General features: G+C 36.5%; 1 protein-coding gene across 8 annotated transcripts in view; it reads left to right on the top strand.

Moving 5' to 3' along the window:
• Positions 1-20,407, top strand: part of LOC120431703 (TPR-containing protein DDB_G0280363-like) — a 124,710-nt gene that overhangs the window by 54,739 nt on the left and 49,564 nt on the right. For 4 of the 8 annotated variants that reach the window (XM_052710197.1, XM_052710196.1, XM_052710195.1 and 1 more), the window contains exons 5-6: positions 7,332-8,733; positions 12,968-14,824. In XM_052710197.1, the coding sequence (XP_052566157.1) occupies positions 7,332-8,733; positions 12,968-13,160 (1,595 nt within the window). In that variant the 3' untranslated portion in view covers positions 13,161-14,824. Of the gene's footprint in view, positions 1-7,331; positions 10,399-12,967; positions 14,825-18,486; positions 19,419-19,478; positions 20,302-20,407 lie in introns of those variants that run through there. The other 4 variants (XM_052710199.1, XM_052710200.1, XM_052710201.1 and 1 more) reach the window with 3 other exon arrangements.

The following is a 20,407-nucleotide window of genomic DNA, read 5'->3' as shown; positions in this document are numbered from 1 at the left end:
CGCTAAGTACCAAGGGGGTCAACAAAGTTGGAAATGCAACTTCAACCGGCTGTATCTCGGCGTTACAATGAAAAAGGCTATCCAATTTTTTCCCCAAGGGTTCAAAAAGCCGGTGAAGTGGCATTTCCATCTTTTTTTAGTCAGTTGGGGATACAAGTATTGATTTTTTTTTTATTTTTTTGTTTTATAAAAAGACAAAGTTTTTTTTGGATTGTTTACAGGCTTAAAAATAATAAAAAAATCTGGCAAAACCTTATATCATCAAATTCGAGTTTTGTCACCAATCATGTTTGGATTGATGATTGCGATTAAAATTACAAAATGCATTTTTCCAATATTTAATCACCGCTATCTTGAATTAAAAAAAATCTATGTCACAATCAAAAATAGGATTTTTTGGTTCGATTATCCCAGGCCTGCCCAACGTCCGGCCCGCGACGACTTTTCAAATAAGTTGTATGACCGGCCCCTAACGCTGATCATGAAATATTAAATAAAAAAAAATGAGTATCTAAAAAAAATAAACTTGAGAAATTTTTGCAATAAAATGTTGTGAATTCTACTATTATTTTGATTTTGCTTTGTATTTTAAAATGTTTTTTCTTTCGAATGCAATTGTTTCTTATGTTTTAATTTTATTCATATCATTTCGTTAATGAATGTTTCGGAATCAACTAATAAACTGTAAAAAGGCGCAAGCTAACGAAATTAACCATTTCGTAAAAATGTCAAATAAAAAAAAACTCGGATCGCTGTCTGAACATGCACATGCACAATAATACACTCAATTTAAAAATTTAAAAATTTGTACCATGATTACTGCAGATTGAAGCTTATCTTTGTTGAGGAACTTGATTAAAATTGATTTTTCAAAAAGTGAGTAAGTAAAAATAAGTATTTTTTTTAGTACAACTTTGCAGTGATAAAGTTTTGTTTGAAAAAGCTTATATAAAGCAATATAGACATACTGAAAATAAAGATTGCTGAAAAAATTCTAGAATTTTAAAGAAGTCAAAAATAAGTATAGAAGCAGCTAGCAAAAATATATGTTTTCATAAACAACTACATAAACAATTCTAAACAAAAAAAAAATAGATAAACATATTTTTAAAATTTATCTTTGTTTATCTTTCTCAAATCAATGTAATGAACCAACACTAGTTTTTTTTATTTGCGCTTAAAGGTTCTTACGCTATATCTCACTTAGTTTTCAAAAATAATTCTCAGGGTCTTCGGGAGCCTTAAAGATTAGCGTAATTAGTGTACTCTAATCACTGGCACAACATGCTGGGCAGAGTGGATGCATGTCTGATTTATAGGACACATAAAAACAATTTAAATAAAACCCTAGACTTGAAGGAACTTTTAATTTAAAAAAAAAAATGCATTTTCAACTTCTATCAAATTTATGTTCTGGCCCGCCAATGGTTCAGAAAAATCAGATCTGGCCCGCAAGGCCAAAAGGTTGGGCACCCCTGCTCTAGACTGTATTTGAATTGTTAATTTTATAAATGCAAGAAGACTGCGCTCCTTATTGGTAATAAACAAAATCATGCCATTTCAATAACAACCACTGTTTAAATAACCGTAAGTGTTAAGGAATCTTCTTGAAAAATCCATTTTTGCATAAGGGTTTAATAACAGCTTATGTTATCATAACAAAATTTGTTATCGGTCTGATATTGGTTGAAAGCCAAAACAACTTTGGAATCACATTTTTTGTTATGGAAGAATACCTTCAATTGTTATTGAGATGATTGAATTAGTTGTTAAAATAACAAAAAATAATAACAAAGTTTTGCTCGAAGAATAACTTTAGTCTGTTATTACAAAATTCATAACGACGAATAACAAATTTTGTTATAAATAACATAACATGTTATTAGTCTACTATTTTCAAATAATTGAAAATGTTATTCCCAAGTTATTTCCGTCTGCTCGGGTTGGCAGGAATCAGGATTTAAAGAAGATTTTATTGAAATTGATTTAAATTTCTGGAAAATTGTTCCTCTCTTCTTAATCGAGAATTGATTAGGGTGATGCTTATTTCATTTCAAGTTATAGTTAAGTTTGAAAAAATTCTCGAATTCTGCAAGCAGCAAAAAAAATCGTTAAAAAATTTAATTGTTTATTAAACATATTTCTACAAAAGAATTCAAACTGTTTCCAATTTGTCACACCGGTGAAAATTATAAAACAAGAACACATACCTGGGGGTCTTACGTTTAATTGATAGATTCATTGTCTTTTTAAATAAAAAATAAAAAAAAATATATAAAAATTTAAATAACAAGCCATAGTCTTCACATTAAAATGAAAAAAGTGTTTTAAAATGCATTTTACACTAGTTCAGTTGTTTTGCAATCATTGGTTTTCAAAAAATCTAAGATCTGACAAAAACAAAAATTGTATCGAAAAAAAAGATTTTGCATCGAAAATTTTCAAAAAATCTTAAGACTTTTCAATAAACCCAAACATGCTTAAAATGATTTTAAACGCAGAAGAATGTATTTTAATTTGATTTCAGCTGGTTGCACTTGAATTTTCATTGAAATTTTGAAGTTTATTGTAAAAATATTTTTTTTTGCCCCCTGATTTTTCGTGCCAATTTTGAAGGAGGGGGGGGGGGGGGGGGTTGACAAAAACTTTTAAAAATATTTGTACCAGCCTAATTAGATAATATTATATGACGTTTAGTCTTAAAACTTTAATGAAGGCACTTTTTGGCTTTTATCATTTTTTTTTAATTTTGAATAACAGGTCGGGAAAAGACACTGTAATACCGTAAGAAAAAAAAAACATTATTTTATCGATAGGAGAAATTCAAATACAGTCCAGAATTATCCGAAGTTTAGATTATCCCAAGTTTCAATTATCCAAAGTTCGATTATCCGATGGTTTGTATGAGACTTCGTATAATCGAATCCGTGCTTTGTTATTTTCTTGTTTTTAACATCAAATTCGAATTCTGCGACCCAATTTTGGTCAAATTTGAATGTTTGATTGCCTATTAAATTGAAAAAAATTATTTTTTTATTCAATAATTCATCATCATTTTCGTCGCCATCTTGGATTTTAAAATTCTAGGTCACTTTAGAGTACATGTAGAAAATCACAAAATTTCATGTTTCAGAAAATTTATTCAATCCACTTAAAATATGATTTTCAATCACTCCTGAAAGTTTCATGAAGATATTCCATGATTAAACTGAGTAAGAGATGATTTACGCTCAAAATTTTGCCATGCGCAAAGCGAACTGTCAAACATTGTGAACGTTTTTCTCTAAACGCCGAGTTGATTTACGGGTGCCATGATATCTCGAGATGGGATGGACCAAACTGGCTGAAATTGCATGACGAAGCCCGATTTTGAAATTTTGCATTTTTAAAAAATACAAAAATCAAAAACTGACGATTTTTTATATGAAAAACACAGAAATATTTTTATCTTTTTTTCAAATATTTTTTTTGAAAATCGGGCTTCGTCATGCACACAGGACCGGTTTAACGAGGCTTCACCAAAATTTTGAGCCGATATGGTCAAAGCAGTGTTGAGATATCGTGGCATCCGTTTTTTGAAACTGCTAACTTCAAATATCTATATCTCGGCAATTATAGAACCAAATGTTTTCAAATTTATTTTGATAATAGTTGAAAATATTTATTTAAATGCCCTTAAAACAGACTTAAAAAAAGTTTAAGTGTGTGCTCAAACCAACCTCTGAAAATTTTGCTGATTTACATGTATGTAGCTTAAAAACAAAAAAAAAAAAAGAATGCGAAATTTTTTTTTCGTGTTTCGATTTTCCAAAGTGAAATTTTTCCAAGGCCTTCCGATAATCGAGTCTGGACTGTACACACTTTCGGCACGCAAAGCTTTCCGACCCATGAAAATTTAAACACATTTTAAAACTTTATGCAAATATGCAAATTTTGACACCATGGCTAGTAATTTCAATTTTTATTCTTTTTTTAAATTCTAACTTCGTTGCCAATCAGTGCAATCTGGCGGAGACAGACATTTTTTTACATTCCAACCAGGGTTGCCAGATAAATCTGGGAATGCCAGATTTTTCAAGTGTCAGCCAGAATAAAGATTCTTCCTGTGCCAGATATTGACAGATTTTGCCAGATTTTTCACTTCATGCTTATTTTGAACAAATTTAATTGAATCCCGGGCAGACGGTAATAACAAAATTCATGTCATTTCAATAACAAATATTGTTAAAATAACAGAAAGTGTTATGGAATCTTCTTGAAAAATCCATTTTTGCGTAAGGGTTTAATAACAGTTAATGTTATCATAACAGAATTTGTTATTGGTCTGACATTGGAGGAAAGCCAAAACAACTTTGGAATAACATTTTTTGTTATGGAAGAATACCTCGAACTGTTATTGGGATGATCGGATTAGTTGTTAAAATAACAAAAAATAATAACAAAGATTTGTTCGACCCGAGCAGACGGAAATAACTTTGGAATAACATTTTTTGATATTTAAAAATACTAGGCCAATAACATTTTATGTTATTTATAACAGGATTTGTTATTCGTCGTTATGATTTTTTTGTTATTGGATTGTTATTGTAATAACAGACTAATAACATTTCAAGTTATTCTTCGAACAAATCTTTGTTATTATTTTTTGTTATTTTAACAACTAATCCGATCATCCCAATAACAGTTGGCGGTATTCTTCCATAACAAAAAATGTTATTCCAAAGTTGTTTTGGCTTTCAATCAATATCAGACCAATAACAAATTTTGTTATGATAACATAAACTGTTATTTAACCCTTATGCAAAAATTGATTTTTCAAGAAGAATCCATAACAATTTCTGTTATTTTAACAGTATTTGTTATTGAAATGGCATGAATTTAGTTATTACCGTCTGATCGGGGAAGAGTAACTTAAAAAAATGTTATTAGTCTGTTATTACAATAACGATCCAATAACAAAAAAATCATAACGGGGAATAACAAATCATGTTATAAATAACATAAAATGTTATTGACCTAGTATTTTCAAATATCAAAAAATGTTATTCCCAAGTTATTTCCGTCTGCTCGGGATATAAAAAAATGATTGTGTATTTCTTAAAGAAAAACATCAGTTAAACTATCTGAATTAAACAATTTTTTGAATTTGTACGTATCCTCCCTCCCCTTTTCCATGCTGAATTGTTAGAATTTTGTCTGCCAGTTTTTGCCAGATTTTTATTCGATACTTTGCCAGATTTTTTTTTTATATTTTGACCTGGTAACCCTGATTCCAACTCCCAATCCCTTGAAAAAGTTGCAACAGAACTTCAACTCGCTGGCTCTTAGACATGACGCAACCAATCGGGACCCTTCTTTTTTGAGTGAATTTTAAGGATGTCTATAATATCCTAGAACTTTGCGGAACTCGATCTGATCAAGTCTGTATTTTTTGCGAACCAAACCTCGTTCCAACTTTCTTTGCGCGTGTAAAAAACATTCGCCCAAAATTCCGCGGATGGTCCCGATTGATTGAGTTATGCCCGAGAATCAGCGAGTTGAAGTTACCGTTCCAACTTTTATGGGAGGCTTGTTCGTTCGTGTAAGTTGGATGCGTTGGGCGTTCCAGTGTTACGCGAATATTAGCTTGAAGAAAGTCGAAATGCCATCTTATGATGGTGGCGCCATCAATGTTGATGGCGGCTTATTGCGGAACTACGGCTTGTCTTAATTTGAATTTAAATTGACCGTTATATTATTTGTTTTGTGTATTCTATCTATCCAACTTGATGTGAGATTCTATTCATGTGTTTTCACTACTAACCTACTTCAAAACACCAACAAAACAATCATGTTATGTTTCTCTGTGTTCGTGACCAATTGTTTCCCACCTCAACTGTGCAAAGTGGCCACCTCGCGAAAAAAAAGTTCAACCTCAATTAGTTGTGCATTTTTCCGCGGGTGTGGTGCTAAATCTTGTGTGCGAGAGTGGTTTCCGATTAATTCCAGCCTAATGGTCCGTGGAAACAGTCAAAACACTCCTCCAAGCCCACGTGTGCAACAACTACCCAAATGCAAATATTCACTCAAACTCGCAACTCGCCAATTGATATGCGTTAACGCGTTCGCAAACAAGGCTAGCAACAAAAAAAAAAAAAGAACGAAACGCACTTGAATCAAAAAATAAATAACCCTCAAATCATGATCATCCTCATCACCATCATCAGTCATCAGCTCGGTGCGCCCTGCAATCAAAGTGGTGTTGTGTGTCATCTGGTTTTCCCGATTACCAAAAAAAAAAGTGGAACCCCGCGAGTTTCCCCGAAAACCAACGGAATTTGTGTGTGTGTGCGTCGTCGTCGTCGTCGTCGTCGGTGTATCCTTTTTTCCAGGAGCCAAACAAAATGATGAAAAATCAACTCGAACCACCATCCTGCAAAAAAAGTGGGGGTTGTAATGCCACCCCCCGGACCTCCACCCTCGAAAAAAAAATGTGGGAGAGAGGATACGTGCGTGCACCGGACATTCACACACAAACACACAGACTCACACTCGGAACCTTCAAAGAGAGAGAGAGAGAAGAAGAGAGCTCGGTTTTTATTTGTTTTTTATTTGATTTTTTGGACGTTCGTTTTACGGCCAACCAACGCCCGCGCGAAAAAATGCAACATGCCCCTGGAAGGTAGGCAGCTGGCAGGAATCGCGCGCGCGCTCGAGTGAGAAAGAGAGAGGGACAGTGAGCGAGAGAAGAGGGGAAGATCAGAGGCAGTGAGTGCAAATCGATTAATTAATCAAAAAGTTGAATGCACGCAGCAAAGTGCACCAATTGAAAATGTGCAAGAAAAAATGAAAACAGTGCAAGAGAGAGAGAGAGATAGAGAAACATTTTTAATTTTCCCAATTTTCATTAGTTTACGGGCGCGCGCGTGTGTGTGTTTCGAGCGCGCATTGTTGCCAAACGGCTGATTTTTTTTGTTCGTTGCCTCCGTTGGTAATTACGCGTGTCACATTTTTCCGCGATCGATGATGAGTTTTTTTTTAATTTCTTCGCAAAACGAATAAGCAAGAAAAAATGAGTTAATGAAAAATGCAACAACTGGGACTTTTTTTTCGGTCCCGGTGCAGTTTTCACCTACTCATCACCTCCCGCTCCGGCGGGCAGGCCACAATTTCGAGTTGATTGTGAAGTTTAGCTTAGTTTTTGAACTTTTGACCTCAAGTTGCGTCTCGGAACGAATTTGTCACAGCGAGGCGAAGCGAAATGTTGTACCGAAAACTTTTGAACATTCAAACAAAAATCCAAAAAGCAAATAATAATCAAGCTCTCTTGTTCCTTCTTTTTCCGTTCCCAGGTGGGCAATGGACGGTAATCGATACGAACTATTCGCGATTCGGAATCGCGTCGTGTCAGACAAACTTGGGCCTCCAGCAGCAGCAGCAGCAGCAGCAACAACAGCAACAACAACAGCAGCAGCAGCAACAGGCTCAACAACACGCCCAGCAACAGCACCACCAGCAGCAGCAAGCTGCGGCCCAGGCGGCTGCGGCGGCGGCCGTAACGAGTCAACAGGTGGCTCAGGTTCACCAGCAGGCGGCCGCGGCAGCTGCAGCAGCAGCGGCGGCAGCAGCCGTTCAGCAACAGCAGCAGCAACACCATCAGGGCGATAGCCAATCGCTGAACAACAACGGCGGCAACAACAGCAACAGCAGCAATCCCCTGTCGAACGCCTCCACGAACAACTCGAACGCGCCAACGCCGCAGCCCACGACGCCAGTACAAATCTACCAGCATCCGTTCTCGCCGCAGATCATCTCCGTCAACCCGAACAACATGGTCAACAGCTACAGCTCGTCCAACATCTCGACGCCGACGTCGCCCCAGGGCGGCAACGATTCGGCGGCGGCCGCAGCTGCAGCTGCCGCGATGGTCCACAGTGTGTACAGCCAGCAGGGCCAGGCCACCAACAACCAATCCCCAATCGGAACGGCGGGCAACGCCGCGACCGGCACCACAAGCGCCAGCGGGACCACAGCGATCCAACCGGTCAAGCGGAAACGGTCCGTCAACCCGCAAGGCGACGAAAACTTCCTGCGAGCCCTCGAAGCGGTACGATTCGGTGGCATTGGCTTCTGCAAGGCCGCCCGCCTCTACGGCGTCAACAACCGAACGCTTTGGCTCGAGTACAAAAAGCGTGGCTACCCCATCAGCAGGCCCAGCATCAAGAGCCGGATAAAGCTCGAGCCAAACATCTCCCCGCCACCCTCAACCACCCCCACCGGGGACGAAAACGCCTCCCTCGAACACTACGACACGTCCCTTTCCTCCCCAGCCCTCAACATGTCCCTGCACCAGCAGCAGCAGGCCCAGCAACAGCAGCAAGCCGCCCAGCAGCAACAAGCCGCCCAACAACAGGCCGCCCAACAACAAGCCCAGCAGCAAGCCCAACAACAGCAGCAGCAGCAACAGCAACAATCCCAGCAGCACCAAACCTCGAACGAAAACGCCAGCGCAGCGGCGGCGGCAGCCGCAGCCGCCGCAGCAGTGGCCGCCTCGTCCGCCGCAGCGCCCCTCATGTGTCCACCCCATGCGCATCCGATGGGCGTGATGGGCTTCCTCGATACGCGCCACGTCGACTTTACGACGGCGACCGCGGCCGGCATCCACCAGATGTCGCGCCAGCGGTACCCGGACACGACCACGGTGAACATGAACACCGGCGCGGTCAACCTGCAGGGACTGAACTTTAACTCGATGTAAGCGCGACGAAGCGGCGGGGTGGGTTTCGTCGCGGACGGGAGGGGGAAGTTGGTGGGCGAACGCGAGCGGACTAGCTAGATGTGATTTTGTCGAATTTTATTCTAGGATTCTATGTAATTGTGCACACTTGAGTTTGTGTTTAGAAATTAATAACAACTTTCTGTGGCTAGCAATTTTTTAAATTGCATTGTTTAAAATTTTGAAGATCCTAAGTCAAAAGGTCTTGTTTACATGTTCGTGAAATGAATGAATAAAAACATCTTTATTATTATGGAATATAGTTCTTGTATTGATGCAATCATCGTCATCGAAAATATGTATTGAAATCTTCAGAAAAATCAAGAAAATGAAATTGCATGAGAAAAAAAATCAGAATACCTGATTGATCATTAAAATTGTCCTCAAATGATCTGCTCATACGGAAGAAATCAAAGGAATTTGCTAGCTACACAGTAAAAAAACATGGTAGTACTACATTTAAATTGTACGCATTTCCAGGAGTAATATTGTCTTTCATGTTTGAAAAAAAATGTGATTTTACCTCTAAAAATTAATAAATTTACTACGTTTTTTTCCGTCGACATTGAGGTAATTTTACATAAAAAATTAGGTAATATTGAACCTTCCAATTTCACACCTTCAAATTTACGATTGTTTTACTGTGTAGTTTATAGCTTTGTCTGAGGAAACTTTGATGCCCAATTTTAAATCAAGTTCAGAATGCTCTTGAGCAGGGTCAGCTCAAAACAGGAAAGTTGAAAATTTGACGATGTAAATTTACCTCTTTTCCAAGTAATTTTACCTGAATTATTGTTGAAATTGCATTTGTAAAAAAAATAAGCAGATAAAGATGTAAAATTATACAGTTTGGGTCGGAATCTATTTTTTCAATCCTTTTTACCACACAAATTTGCCAAAAACATGTAATCAATCAGAAAATTCCATTCAAAAAAGAGTGATTTCTTCCATGCTATATTTTTATGGACATTTCAAACATTCAAAAGCAAAAACAAAAATAAAGCAATCGAATATTTTGGGAAGTAAAACACAGCACAGTCAAAAAGTACGGTAGGTTGACGATTTGGTGGTTTATGTTTACATTTTTATGTAATTTTACCTGCATTTATATGTAAAAAATAAAATTATACTGTAAAAGAGTCTGATGTAAAATTATAAACTCTGTCTTGAAGAATAAGTGCTAAACAAAGGTTATTTTACATCAGAAACGGCTTAAAATTACTTACAGAAACAACTTCAAATTACTTAATCAAGAAATCACAGAGGTGTACTCCAGTAATCTACGGTGAAATTTCGTTTTTTAATGTAATTTATATTTAACACATCCCGGGCAGACGGTAATAACAAAATTCATGCCATTTCAATAACAAATATTGATAAACTAACAAAAAGTGATAAAGAATTTTCTTTAAAAATCCATTTTTGCATAAGAGTTTAATAACGGTCTATGTTATCCTAACATAATTTGTTATTGGTCTGATATTGGTTGAAAGCCAAAAAAACTTTGGTACAACATTTTTTGTTATGGAAGATGATCGGATTAGTTGTTAAAATAACAAAAAAATAATTACAAAGATTTGTTCGAAGAATGACTGAAAGTGTTATTTGTCTGTTATTACAATAACAATCCAATAAAAAAAATCATAACGACAAATTCCAACCCGGGCAGACGGTAATAACAAAATTAATGCCATTTCAATAACAAATATTGTTAAAACAACAGATAGTGTTATGGAATCTTCTTGAAAAATCCATTTTTGCATAATAGTTTAATAACTCTTTATGTTATCATAACAAAATTTGTTATTGGTCTGATTTTGGTTGATAGCCAAAACAACTTTGGCATAACAATTTTTGTTATGGAAGCATAACGCCAACTATTATTGGGATGATCGGATTAGTTGTTACAATAACAAAAAATAATAACAAAGTTTTGTTCGAAAAATAACTTAAAATGTTATTAGTCTGTTATTACAATAACAATCCAATAACAAAAAATTCATAACGACGAATAACAAATCTTGTTATAAGTAACATAAAATGTTATTGGCCTAGTATTTTTAAATAACAAAAAATGTTCTTCCCAAGTTATTTCCGTCTGCTCGGGATTAATTGAGATTAATTGCAAAACAAAGCTTTTGTCGTTATTAATACCTGTGAAGACGGTAATATCAAAATTCATCCTATTTCATTAACAAATACTGTTAAAATAAGAGGAAATGTTATGGAATCTTCTTGAAAAATATTTTTTTTTGCATAAGGGTTTAATAACATTTTATGTTATCATAACTAAATTTGTTTTGAAAGAATACCTCAAACTGATATTGAGATGATCGGATTAGCTGTTAAAATAAAAAAAATAACAAAGATGTGTTCGAGGAATAATTAAAAGTGTTATTAGTCTGTTATTACAATAATAAAAAAAATCATAACGACGAATAACAAATCTTGTTATAAATAACATAAAATGTTATTGGTCTAGTATTTTCAAATATCAAAATATGCTATTCCCAAGTTATTTCCGTCTGCTCGAGTATTTAATTTTAATAATATTAATATGTATGCCAATTGCCGAGTTTTTCGATTTCTTGTCTTCAGGAATTTTGTGGAATTAATAAGGACTATCAAGGTGCATCCTCATTAACTTTATTTTTTATACAAAAGTTACGAAAAGAAGGCTAAAGCAAGTAAAAAAAAAATGATGTTCATTCAGGCACTATTTTTTTATTTTGAGAAAATTTTGAAAATTCGTGTAATAAAATTAGTTAGCTTGTTGAAAAGTTAGCTAAAATTTGTGAAATTCGTTTGCGAAAAATTAACTGGATTCGCTACTTTTTTCCTCTGTTTTCAAAGCCTATCAAACTAGACTGAATAAGTCCAAAATTTCTACTGGTTAAGCGCAAGGCATATAGATTAGATAAGGTAAGGCGGATTTTCCAGCTGTAAAAAACAGTTAGCTCGAAAACCGAATTTTATATGAAGATTTGAAAAAAGTAGGAATTTGACCATTTTCTAGGCAAATTTCATAAGACATTTTTTCGTAGGGTTATTTAACATGCTAAACTGAAACTTAGAAACGATTTAAAAACAAAAATATTATTTCAATTGAAAGCGTTCCGTTTGACATGCAACCACCCAGAAAAAAATCCGACAGAATTTGCCCGAAAAAGGTAAAATTTTCAATTTTCTGGAAATTTCCATATGAAATCCAGATTTTGTTCTAAGTTTTTTTTTTGACAGCTGGGAAATTCGCCTTACCTTATCTAATCTACATACCTTGGGTGTATAGCGAACATGTTCGCTGTCTGGCAGCACGCTTTTGCCAGAGCAGGACATGTTTTCAGCAATATCGGGTAAAGCTGCCAAATTCCAATAACAACCAGGAGATTTTACTGCTAGTTCTAGCTTTTATTTTGCTAGATTAAGGATTTTTGTTGCCATTGTCTGGTAAATTTCCAGAAGCAGTACCTTGTTCCTGAAAACTGTCAGCAGATTCTTCTACTCGAAAAAATCCGCTGTTCCTGTGAAAATTTTCTAATTTCTATTTTTGTGGAATTTAATTTTTTATTGGCAATTTTGAAACGAAAACAACGAAAATAAACAAGAATGGATGATGTGGGCAAACGAAGTGTGTAAAGTCGAAAATTTTGACTGATATAAATATAAAAAATATGATTTATTTTTTCATCACATGGTTTTTTTTTAAATTTTGGATCCTCGAATCGTGAATTGCCATATTTTTTTTTCTTTTTTTCGTCTAAATTTTTTGATAGAATTTAGTGTTTTTTCAAGAGAAAAGCCTGAAAGAAAATTTGTTGTATTTGTCAAATTATAAGAGTAAAATGAAACGAATAAATTGAGAACATTTGAATTAAATAACATAATTTGTAATGAAGCTTCAGACCTTCAGAACAAAAATCCTGTATGAAATAAACACGCTCAAATAAACAAATCATAAAAATGCTCGTTCAGGAATTTATAACAAGGAAGCTCGTCCAATCGCTGCGCACCAATTTTCGCGTTATTCCGCGGAGCCGATCCCACCATCCTCTTCATCGCGTCGCAAAAGGGGTCCACCCAAGACCGGATCAAGTGATATTGTGGGTTAATTTTAGCTAAAATTAACGTCTATGTAGAGCTGGGAAAGTAATGGAAAATTAAGAACAAAAACGTGAAAATTTCATCAAAACATTTTCCCTCACTCACAAACAGGATCAAAATTGAGGGGACAAAAAAGGGCGAAAACGGTTTAAAAATTAAGAGAAAAGAAAAAAAAAAACAAAACTCACAACCACACCTCGGCAATCACAAACACGCCAGGACAAGGGGTCATCAAATCACGGTAGCAAATCATTGTAGCAAGTATGCCATATTTATTGTCATATGTAAATGTCGCAGACTGTGAAAGAGGGTTCTGTTGTAGCTGGATTAACGCAGAGAAAGGTACATTTAAAAGCAGGAAAGGGAAGTTGTAAAAAGTGTTACATTCAATCAGAATAAAGTAAACAATAGGGAAAATTTCCTCTGAGCAATCCGCAAACCCAGTGATGCGTTCGCTTCCCCAAAAATGCCCTCTTCCAAATACCGACAACAAGAAATGTTTGAGCTGTCGAATTGCAAGCAAATTGATTTTTTTAAACGGCTAAGGACACCGCTTTCTGCAAATTATTATGTGCAATATAACTTGAGATTACTATTTATTTTTGATTTTCTGATTTGGTTTTCTATTCTTCTCATTAAAAATCGAGGCCCTTCCCGCACTTGCAGAGTGTCATTTTTGTGCATTGTTGTGTTTTCTCTATTCGAAAAACCCTCAAATCTGACCCTTGTCTCATTCACTTACCCTCAAATCTGACACTTGTCTCATTTACTCATCCGAGAAGGTTTGGGTTTGACGTGAGAAGAGAGAGAGAAAAGAAAAAGTGGAAAGAGCGAAAAATGCGCGAGAACGCAAATCTGCAGGAAAGAGAGTTTGGTGAAAACTCTGCAACTCCATTTTTATTGTTTCTTTTTCTTGTATCAGATCCTTCCATGCACATGATTTTTCGCTTTTAAATAAAATAAAATTGAGTAGCAAATTTGGCACAATTCTAGAATATTCAATCAAACATAATGTCGAAAGGAAATCCCCCCAGAGAAAAAAAAAAAACAAAAAAGAATCACTCACAAACCATCCCAGGACGAACGCATTCCGTGAACAGCATGTAAAAAGGCAAAAACCCGTCTGTTTCCATTAGTAAAACACGATTTCAGAGTCAGGTGAAAACCGATCGCGTGTGTTAGCTCACACACTCATTACTGTTTTGTTTTCGTATTTTTCTAGACGCAATTTAAGCAACAAAATCACACACTCACAAACACACACGCATGAACTATAGATTCCTTACCAGAGAGAGATTTGTGAGAGAGCAAAGATGGAACAGCGTTTGGAGAGTACGGAAAACTCGCACTGATCTTTACTCTCTTTGTAAAATTAATAATAAATAAAATAAAAGTGAAAACAACAAAAAAATCAACACCGTAGTAGTGAAAATAGACTTTTTTGTTAACTCTTTTTTAGCAATTTAAATACATGTGTATATTTAACTAAATTAATGATTAAAAGAAAATCTTTAATGTCAATGAGATGAGATAGGATGATGTAACTGAGCAACTAAAGTAATGAAGTAAGTCGGAATGTGTAAGGAGGAGCAAGTAAATAAAAGTTAAACTATCTAGCGCTTAAGGTGGAAATATCAAACAGCTCCGTGCAGGAAGTAAGTCTGGAGAACGGAAAGAGAGGAGGAAAAAATATACAATGGAAATTATTAAAATTGATAAAGCTAGAACACTAAGCATGTATAGTAAACTTATGAACAATATCTTCACAGTAAGTTTAATGCAAAACTATGCGAAATGACACTGTAAACTTACTTAAAGGAAAAGGAAAGGAAAAAAGAACATTTGAGCTAATCTGGAAAAGTAAACCACAACACACACACATCCATGGAAAAAAGCAAGTATTTACTTATGTGAATAATAAAATTAATTTAAAGAAAATCTAATAAAAGTAAATCGTGAAAAATCTTAGCTCTGTCGTTTTTTTTCTTCACCGTTGGGAATGGTAACTCGAATTTCGCTAATCCGAATGTTTTCGTTTAATTAAGACACTCATTTATCATTTGCAACCAGTAACATAACCAAACTTTTTGACTACCCTAGAAAATGTCAAATCTGTACAAAATTGTTATCGGATATTTTTATAGAAAAAGATCTTGTTGCAATTTTACACTGATTATCACATCAAAAATCAGAAATCACTCATTTATTTCCGATGAAATCGATGCCGATTGAAGCGCGCAATCACTCGTGAGCTACCACGATTTGCTAGCTGATAGTAATTTTGCCAATTTCTTGGCCTACTCGGTCTGTCGACGACAGTCACAAATGATTATGCTCAATTTCCCAAAATACGTATTTTTTGATTTTCTAGATTTGTTGATATGTTTTAAGGGACGAAAATCCGCATTTTTTGAGCCATAGAGAAACATGGTCAAAAAATCTGCAGCCGAGCTATGATTTTTTGAAAAATTGTGATTTTTGAAAAAAAATCGAAGTTTTATGCAAAAACAAGTTTGACGTTATTTTTTAATGCAAAATTGAATTTTCAATCGAAAAGTACTCTACAGATTTTTTGATTAAGGGCCATTTCTAAAAATATTTTTTTTGAGAGCAATTCCAGCCCAAAACAGGAATTTTTCAGGTACTTTTTTCTTGACCCTCTACGATTTCAATGAAACTTTGAAATATGTTATCCTAGTCATATATAAGCCATTTTTGTGTATATGGACCCAGTTACACTTGATAATGACATTTGAGAATGAAGTAAGTGTTTTAAATATTTCTGTATCGAAGCCGTTGCATCGTATCAAAATATGGTCAAAGACAAACTTGTAGGAAATTTGACGGGCTTTCCGAAAAAAATACACTGAAAGAAAAATACACGCCACTTTTATGAGATTTTTTGATTTTTAAGTTTAAAAGTCAAATTTGAAGGTGAGCCCACGATTTTTTTTCGTTCAAAATTTTTGTGAAAATAGCCTAAGATGTAACAAAAAGACTCACGAAAAATGCAGGATGGAGCAACTCACCTAAAAAATTACAAAAATCATTTACTGAAACTGTTTTTTTGAAAAGTGCTCTAAACGTCAAAATTTTCAAAAACCGAACTCGAGAGTCGATTCTCCAGCCAATTTTAAATAAAAGTCTCCATATTGACCATGTTCCTTAGTCCAATCCTTGTAAAGTTACAGCGGTTTTAAAAATAAAAATGTTGAAAAAATAGGTTTTTTGATGGTTTTTGGCAATTTCTATATGACAGACTTGATTTTTCAGTCTCGAAAATATTTTTACCGGAAAGCTCGTCCAATTTCCCATAAGTTTGTCTTTGACCACATTTCAAATGGATGTATGAGCTTACAGATATAAGCTAATTAACTATCCAGGTTACACTGAAAAAATATTTTGTTTTTAGTTATGAGCATTGTAATTAGCTTATATCTGTAAGCCTATACATCCAATTGAAATGTGGCCAAAGACAAACTTATGGGAAATTGGACGAGCTTTCCGGTAAAAATACTTTCGAGACTGAAAAATCAAGTCTGTCATATAGAAATTGCCAAAAACCATAAAAAAAACCTATTTTTTCAACATTTTTATTTTTAAAACCGCTGTTACTTCACAAGGATTGGACTTAGGACCATGGTCAATGTCTGGAAAATCGACTCTCGAGTTCGGTTTTTGAAAATTTTGACGTTTAGAGCACTTTTCGAAAAAAACAGTTTCAGTAAATGATTTTTGTAATTTTCTGGGTGAGTTGCTCCATCCTGCATTTTTCGTGAGTCTTTTTGTTACATCTTAGGCTATTTTCACAAAAATTTTGAACGAAAAAAAAAATCGTGGACTCACCTTCAAATTTGACCTTTAAACTTAAAAATCAAAAAATCTCATAAAAGTGGCGTGTATTTTTCTTTCAGTGTATTTTTTTTCCTTATCCTTCTTATCAAATGTCATTATCGAGTGTAACTGGCTCCATATACACAAAAATGGCTTATATATGCCTAGGATAACATATCTACAAAGTTTCATTGAAATCGGAGATGGTCGGGGACAAACGATTCCCTATTTGACATGGAATTGCTCTTGAAAAGTTTAGAAAATTTGCTATAAAATTGTCTACGAGACATTGTAGATTGGACCTGGGGTTGCGTAATATTCAATGTTTGGCCCTTTAAAAATGTTTGTCTTCATTTAAAAATTTTCTTAATATTTTTTTTTTCAAAGAGATCGGAAAATTTCACGAATTTTTCATGTATTAACATTGAAAATCGGACCATTATCGTCATTAGAAAATGGTGGGTTGTTTTGGTGAGATTTAGAAAACTTCAATTTTCGTGTTTCTTTTTCTTAAAGCGACTCTATCTCAGCAACCCGAGGTCCAATCTTCAATGTCTCTTAGACAATTTTATAGCAAATTTTCTGAACTTTAAAAAAAAAATAATAATAAAGAAATGGTCACTCATGGTCACTGTTTTTTAAATTTAAAAACTGCAAATATTTCGCTAAAATCAAACTTTCGGTGGCTATATCTTGAAAACGAAAACTCGGCGGCAGATTTTTTGACCATGTTTCTCTATGGCTCAAAAGTTGCGGATTTTTGTCCCCTAAAACATATCAAAAAATCTCGAAAATCAAAAAATACGTATTTTGGTAAATTGAGTCTTAGTGAAAAAAAGTTGATAAAAAAATCTGCAATTTTTTTTTCGTGTACCTATTTTTTTCTCAAAAGTCCTCAACAATACTTACAACTTTGCCGAAGACACCAAATTGATCAGAAAATTCAGTCAAAAGTTACAGCTGTTTGAATATTTACATACCATTTTTGTATGGACAGCAGCCAAAATTGTATGAAGACTTGTATGGGTGAACCAATGACGCAAAATAGCTTATTTAGTCATAGGGGAGGCCTCCACAAAGTTTGAGTCAAATAAAAAAAAAAAAAAAAACAAAAAATAAAAATGGTCGAAATTTGCCGATTTTGTAGAGAGTTGCTCACATGACGAAATCCAGTCTGCAACCCGCTAATATCACCATCTCCATGCGAATCCGAATTTCCACAAAAATAATATCGTAATTTTAGAATCATGAGTTACCTTTTGAATGGGCTTTAAAACATTTATTTTATATTTGTTTAAGAGTTCTCCCATTTAAAAATTAATTAAGATAAATTAATTTCTATTTTGGTCAATATTATTTTTTAATATTTATTCAGAACTTTTGCTCGATGATTTTTTGAGAGACAGTTATCGATTACGAATCGTTTTTGGGGAAAACCAAGTTGCTTTATAGCTGTCGGCCAATCTTGGTAGTACCTACCACTAGGAATACCCATAATGACACATAGAGTTTTATGGTTTTCTTTGCCCAGCAATATTTCAAAAGAGATCAGTGAGCATCCAATCGCTTCTTACTAGTTTGCAATCATGCTCTTTCACGATCAGTTTCAGGTCGACGATTCAGATGATTTGGAAGTTGTCACTAAGAGAGTGATTCGTTGTCAGTATTTCTTTGTATGAAACTGAAAATATGTAAAGATTTACTTTGGAAAATAGAAAAAAACAGCAGAATTTGTCTATTGCAGCAATATTCCAGTGTCTATTAGATTTTTGAAAACATTTTTTTTTGTCTTTTAGTTGCAGAAATGGCTAAGATTGCACTCGGCCTCGCGCACGCTCAGTCTAGCACGAGCGGTACCTCGAGCATGTCGGCCAGCCTGGAGTCGTCGTCGTCCGTCGTTGGCGGTGGCGGCAACAGCAGCAGCACGTTGGCCGCGGCCAAGCGTGGTCGCCTGTTGATCCGCCAGCAGCGGATAAAGAAGGAAAGCGATTCATCCTCGTCCGGCCAGCAGTACGGGTCCGATTTGGACACCCCGGACGGGACTACGATGTACAGTGCGCAGAATTTGCTAGCTGTACCGCAGCATCACCGCTTCGAGCGTCAGATATCCGAACCGATCATCCCAACGTCGTCGGTGGTTTCATCCCCGGAAGTGCGGTCCGGTGGACCTACCCGACCGTCGCACCACTTGGCCGTCCCTTCTCAGCAGCCATATCTAGTGAAGCAACACTCCCACCCGCTGCTACCCAGCCAAACGTCCAGCCATTCGCACCAGCAAGCGTTCCAAGCCATATCGTCATACTCGCTCCAACGACAGCTCTCTCACCCAACGGCCACGGTGGCCACCGTCCAAAGCTCGACTCCGCTGACCCTGGTGACGAGTAGCGGCGGCGCCACGCACTATTTGGCTCCGAACTCTCCCATGAACATCGAATCCGACGAGGACGGATCCAGCGCGGTGGCCACGGCAACCGCCGGAACGACCACGTCCGCCACTACAACGATTCCGCAGATCCATCTGCAAACCGACCGCACAATGAGTCCCACGGTTGTTCTCGTCCCCGACATCGAATCCCTTCACCAGCAGCAGCACCATCTAGCGGCAAATACCTCCACGACCACCACAAGCGGCAGTGCTGCTTCCGCGGCCCTGCTGAGCGATCTTACGACGCCCAGTTCGATACGGGTAAAGGGCGAGGAGCTGTCCCGGTCGGCTTCGTCGCCATTGGTGAGTTAATCTTACAGTTATTGAAAGGAACTCAATAGTTACAACGTTCACCCCTTCTAGATGACCTCCCGCTCGACGGAAATCCCCGGCCTGGACAGCCAGCGCTCCAGCCACTGTCCGGTGGTCCGGGACGGGCCCGCGCTCGGCTGTAACTTTTGCTGGAACACGATCGACGCCCACGGGCGGATTCTGCGGCGCAAGACCAAGTATCACTGCCCCGAGTGCCAGACGAATCTGTGCATCGTGCCGTGCTTCCAGGAGTACCACGAGCGCCAATCGGCGGAAAATCCCGCCCCCACCGGGAACGACAGCACCAGCGGTGGCGGCGGCGGCACCGGTACTTCCTCCGGAAGTAGCAAATCCGGCCTGCGGAACTACCCCAAGTCCGGCTCGATGTAAGATGATTGTGTGCGTGTTTGTATGTATGTGTGTGGGTGAATGTTTTGTGGATCGCTCCCCCGATCACTTCCGAGCTTCCGCTTGTTCGGGAAGTTCGGGAGTGGTCGTAATCTGTTTCCTTTGTCGGAGGAGTGACCGTTTTTTTTGGAATTTTTGTCACTTTTGTACAAGTCCTCGCGGGCGCACCAGAAGGTGGGAGAGGAAGCCGCGAGGCACCACAACCATTATTTGGTAGAAATATACGGAGCCTTAATCAATCACTGCTTTTTGGTGAGATAAAATAACAAAAGTAAAAAACGAATACTGAAGAAAAGTATAATTATAGACGTTGATTGGAAGCAAAATTTGTGGCAAAAGTTGTTAGTTACTGTAGGTCTTTAACTGTAGTGAAATGTTTCGACGTTGAACGGAGGCGCAGGTGGTTGATTTTCGTGTTACTCAAATGTGGTTCTTCATTTTACGGAATTGTGCTGAGCAACCATTTGTATCCTATTAAAAAATAGAGAGTTATTTCTATTTAGAGTAGATATTTTCAAAAATGATGAAAACTCGATTTTTTTTGCATATTTTTCGTCGGATAATTGAGATTG

The sequence above is a fragment of the Culex pipiens genome, chromosome 3 (assembly GCF_016801865.2).
Source record: "Culex pipiens pallens isolate TS chromosome 3, TS_CPP_V2, whole genome shotgun sequence".
Classification (NCBI taxonomy): Eukaryota; Metazoa; Arthropoda; class Insecta; order Diptera; family Culicidae; genus Culex; species Culex pipiens.
The sequence above is the reverse complement of the archived record's forward strand: the minus strand, read 5'-3'. Positions and strand labels throughout refer to the sequence as shown.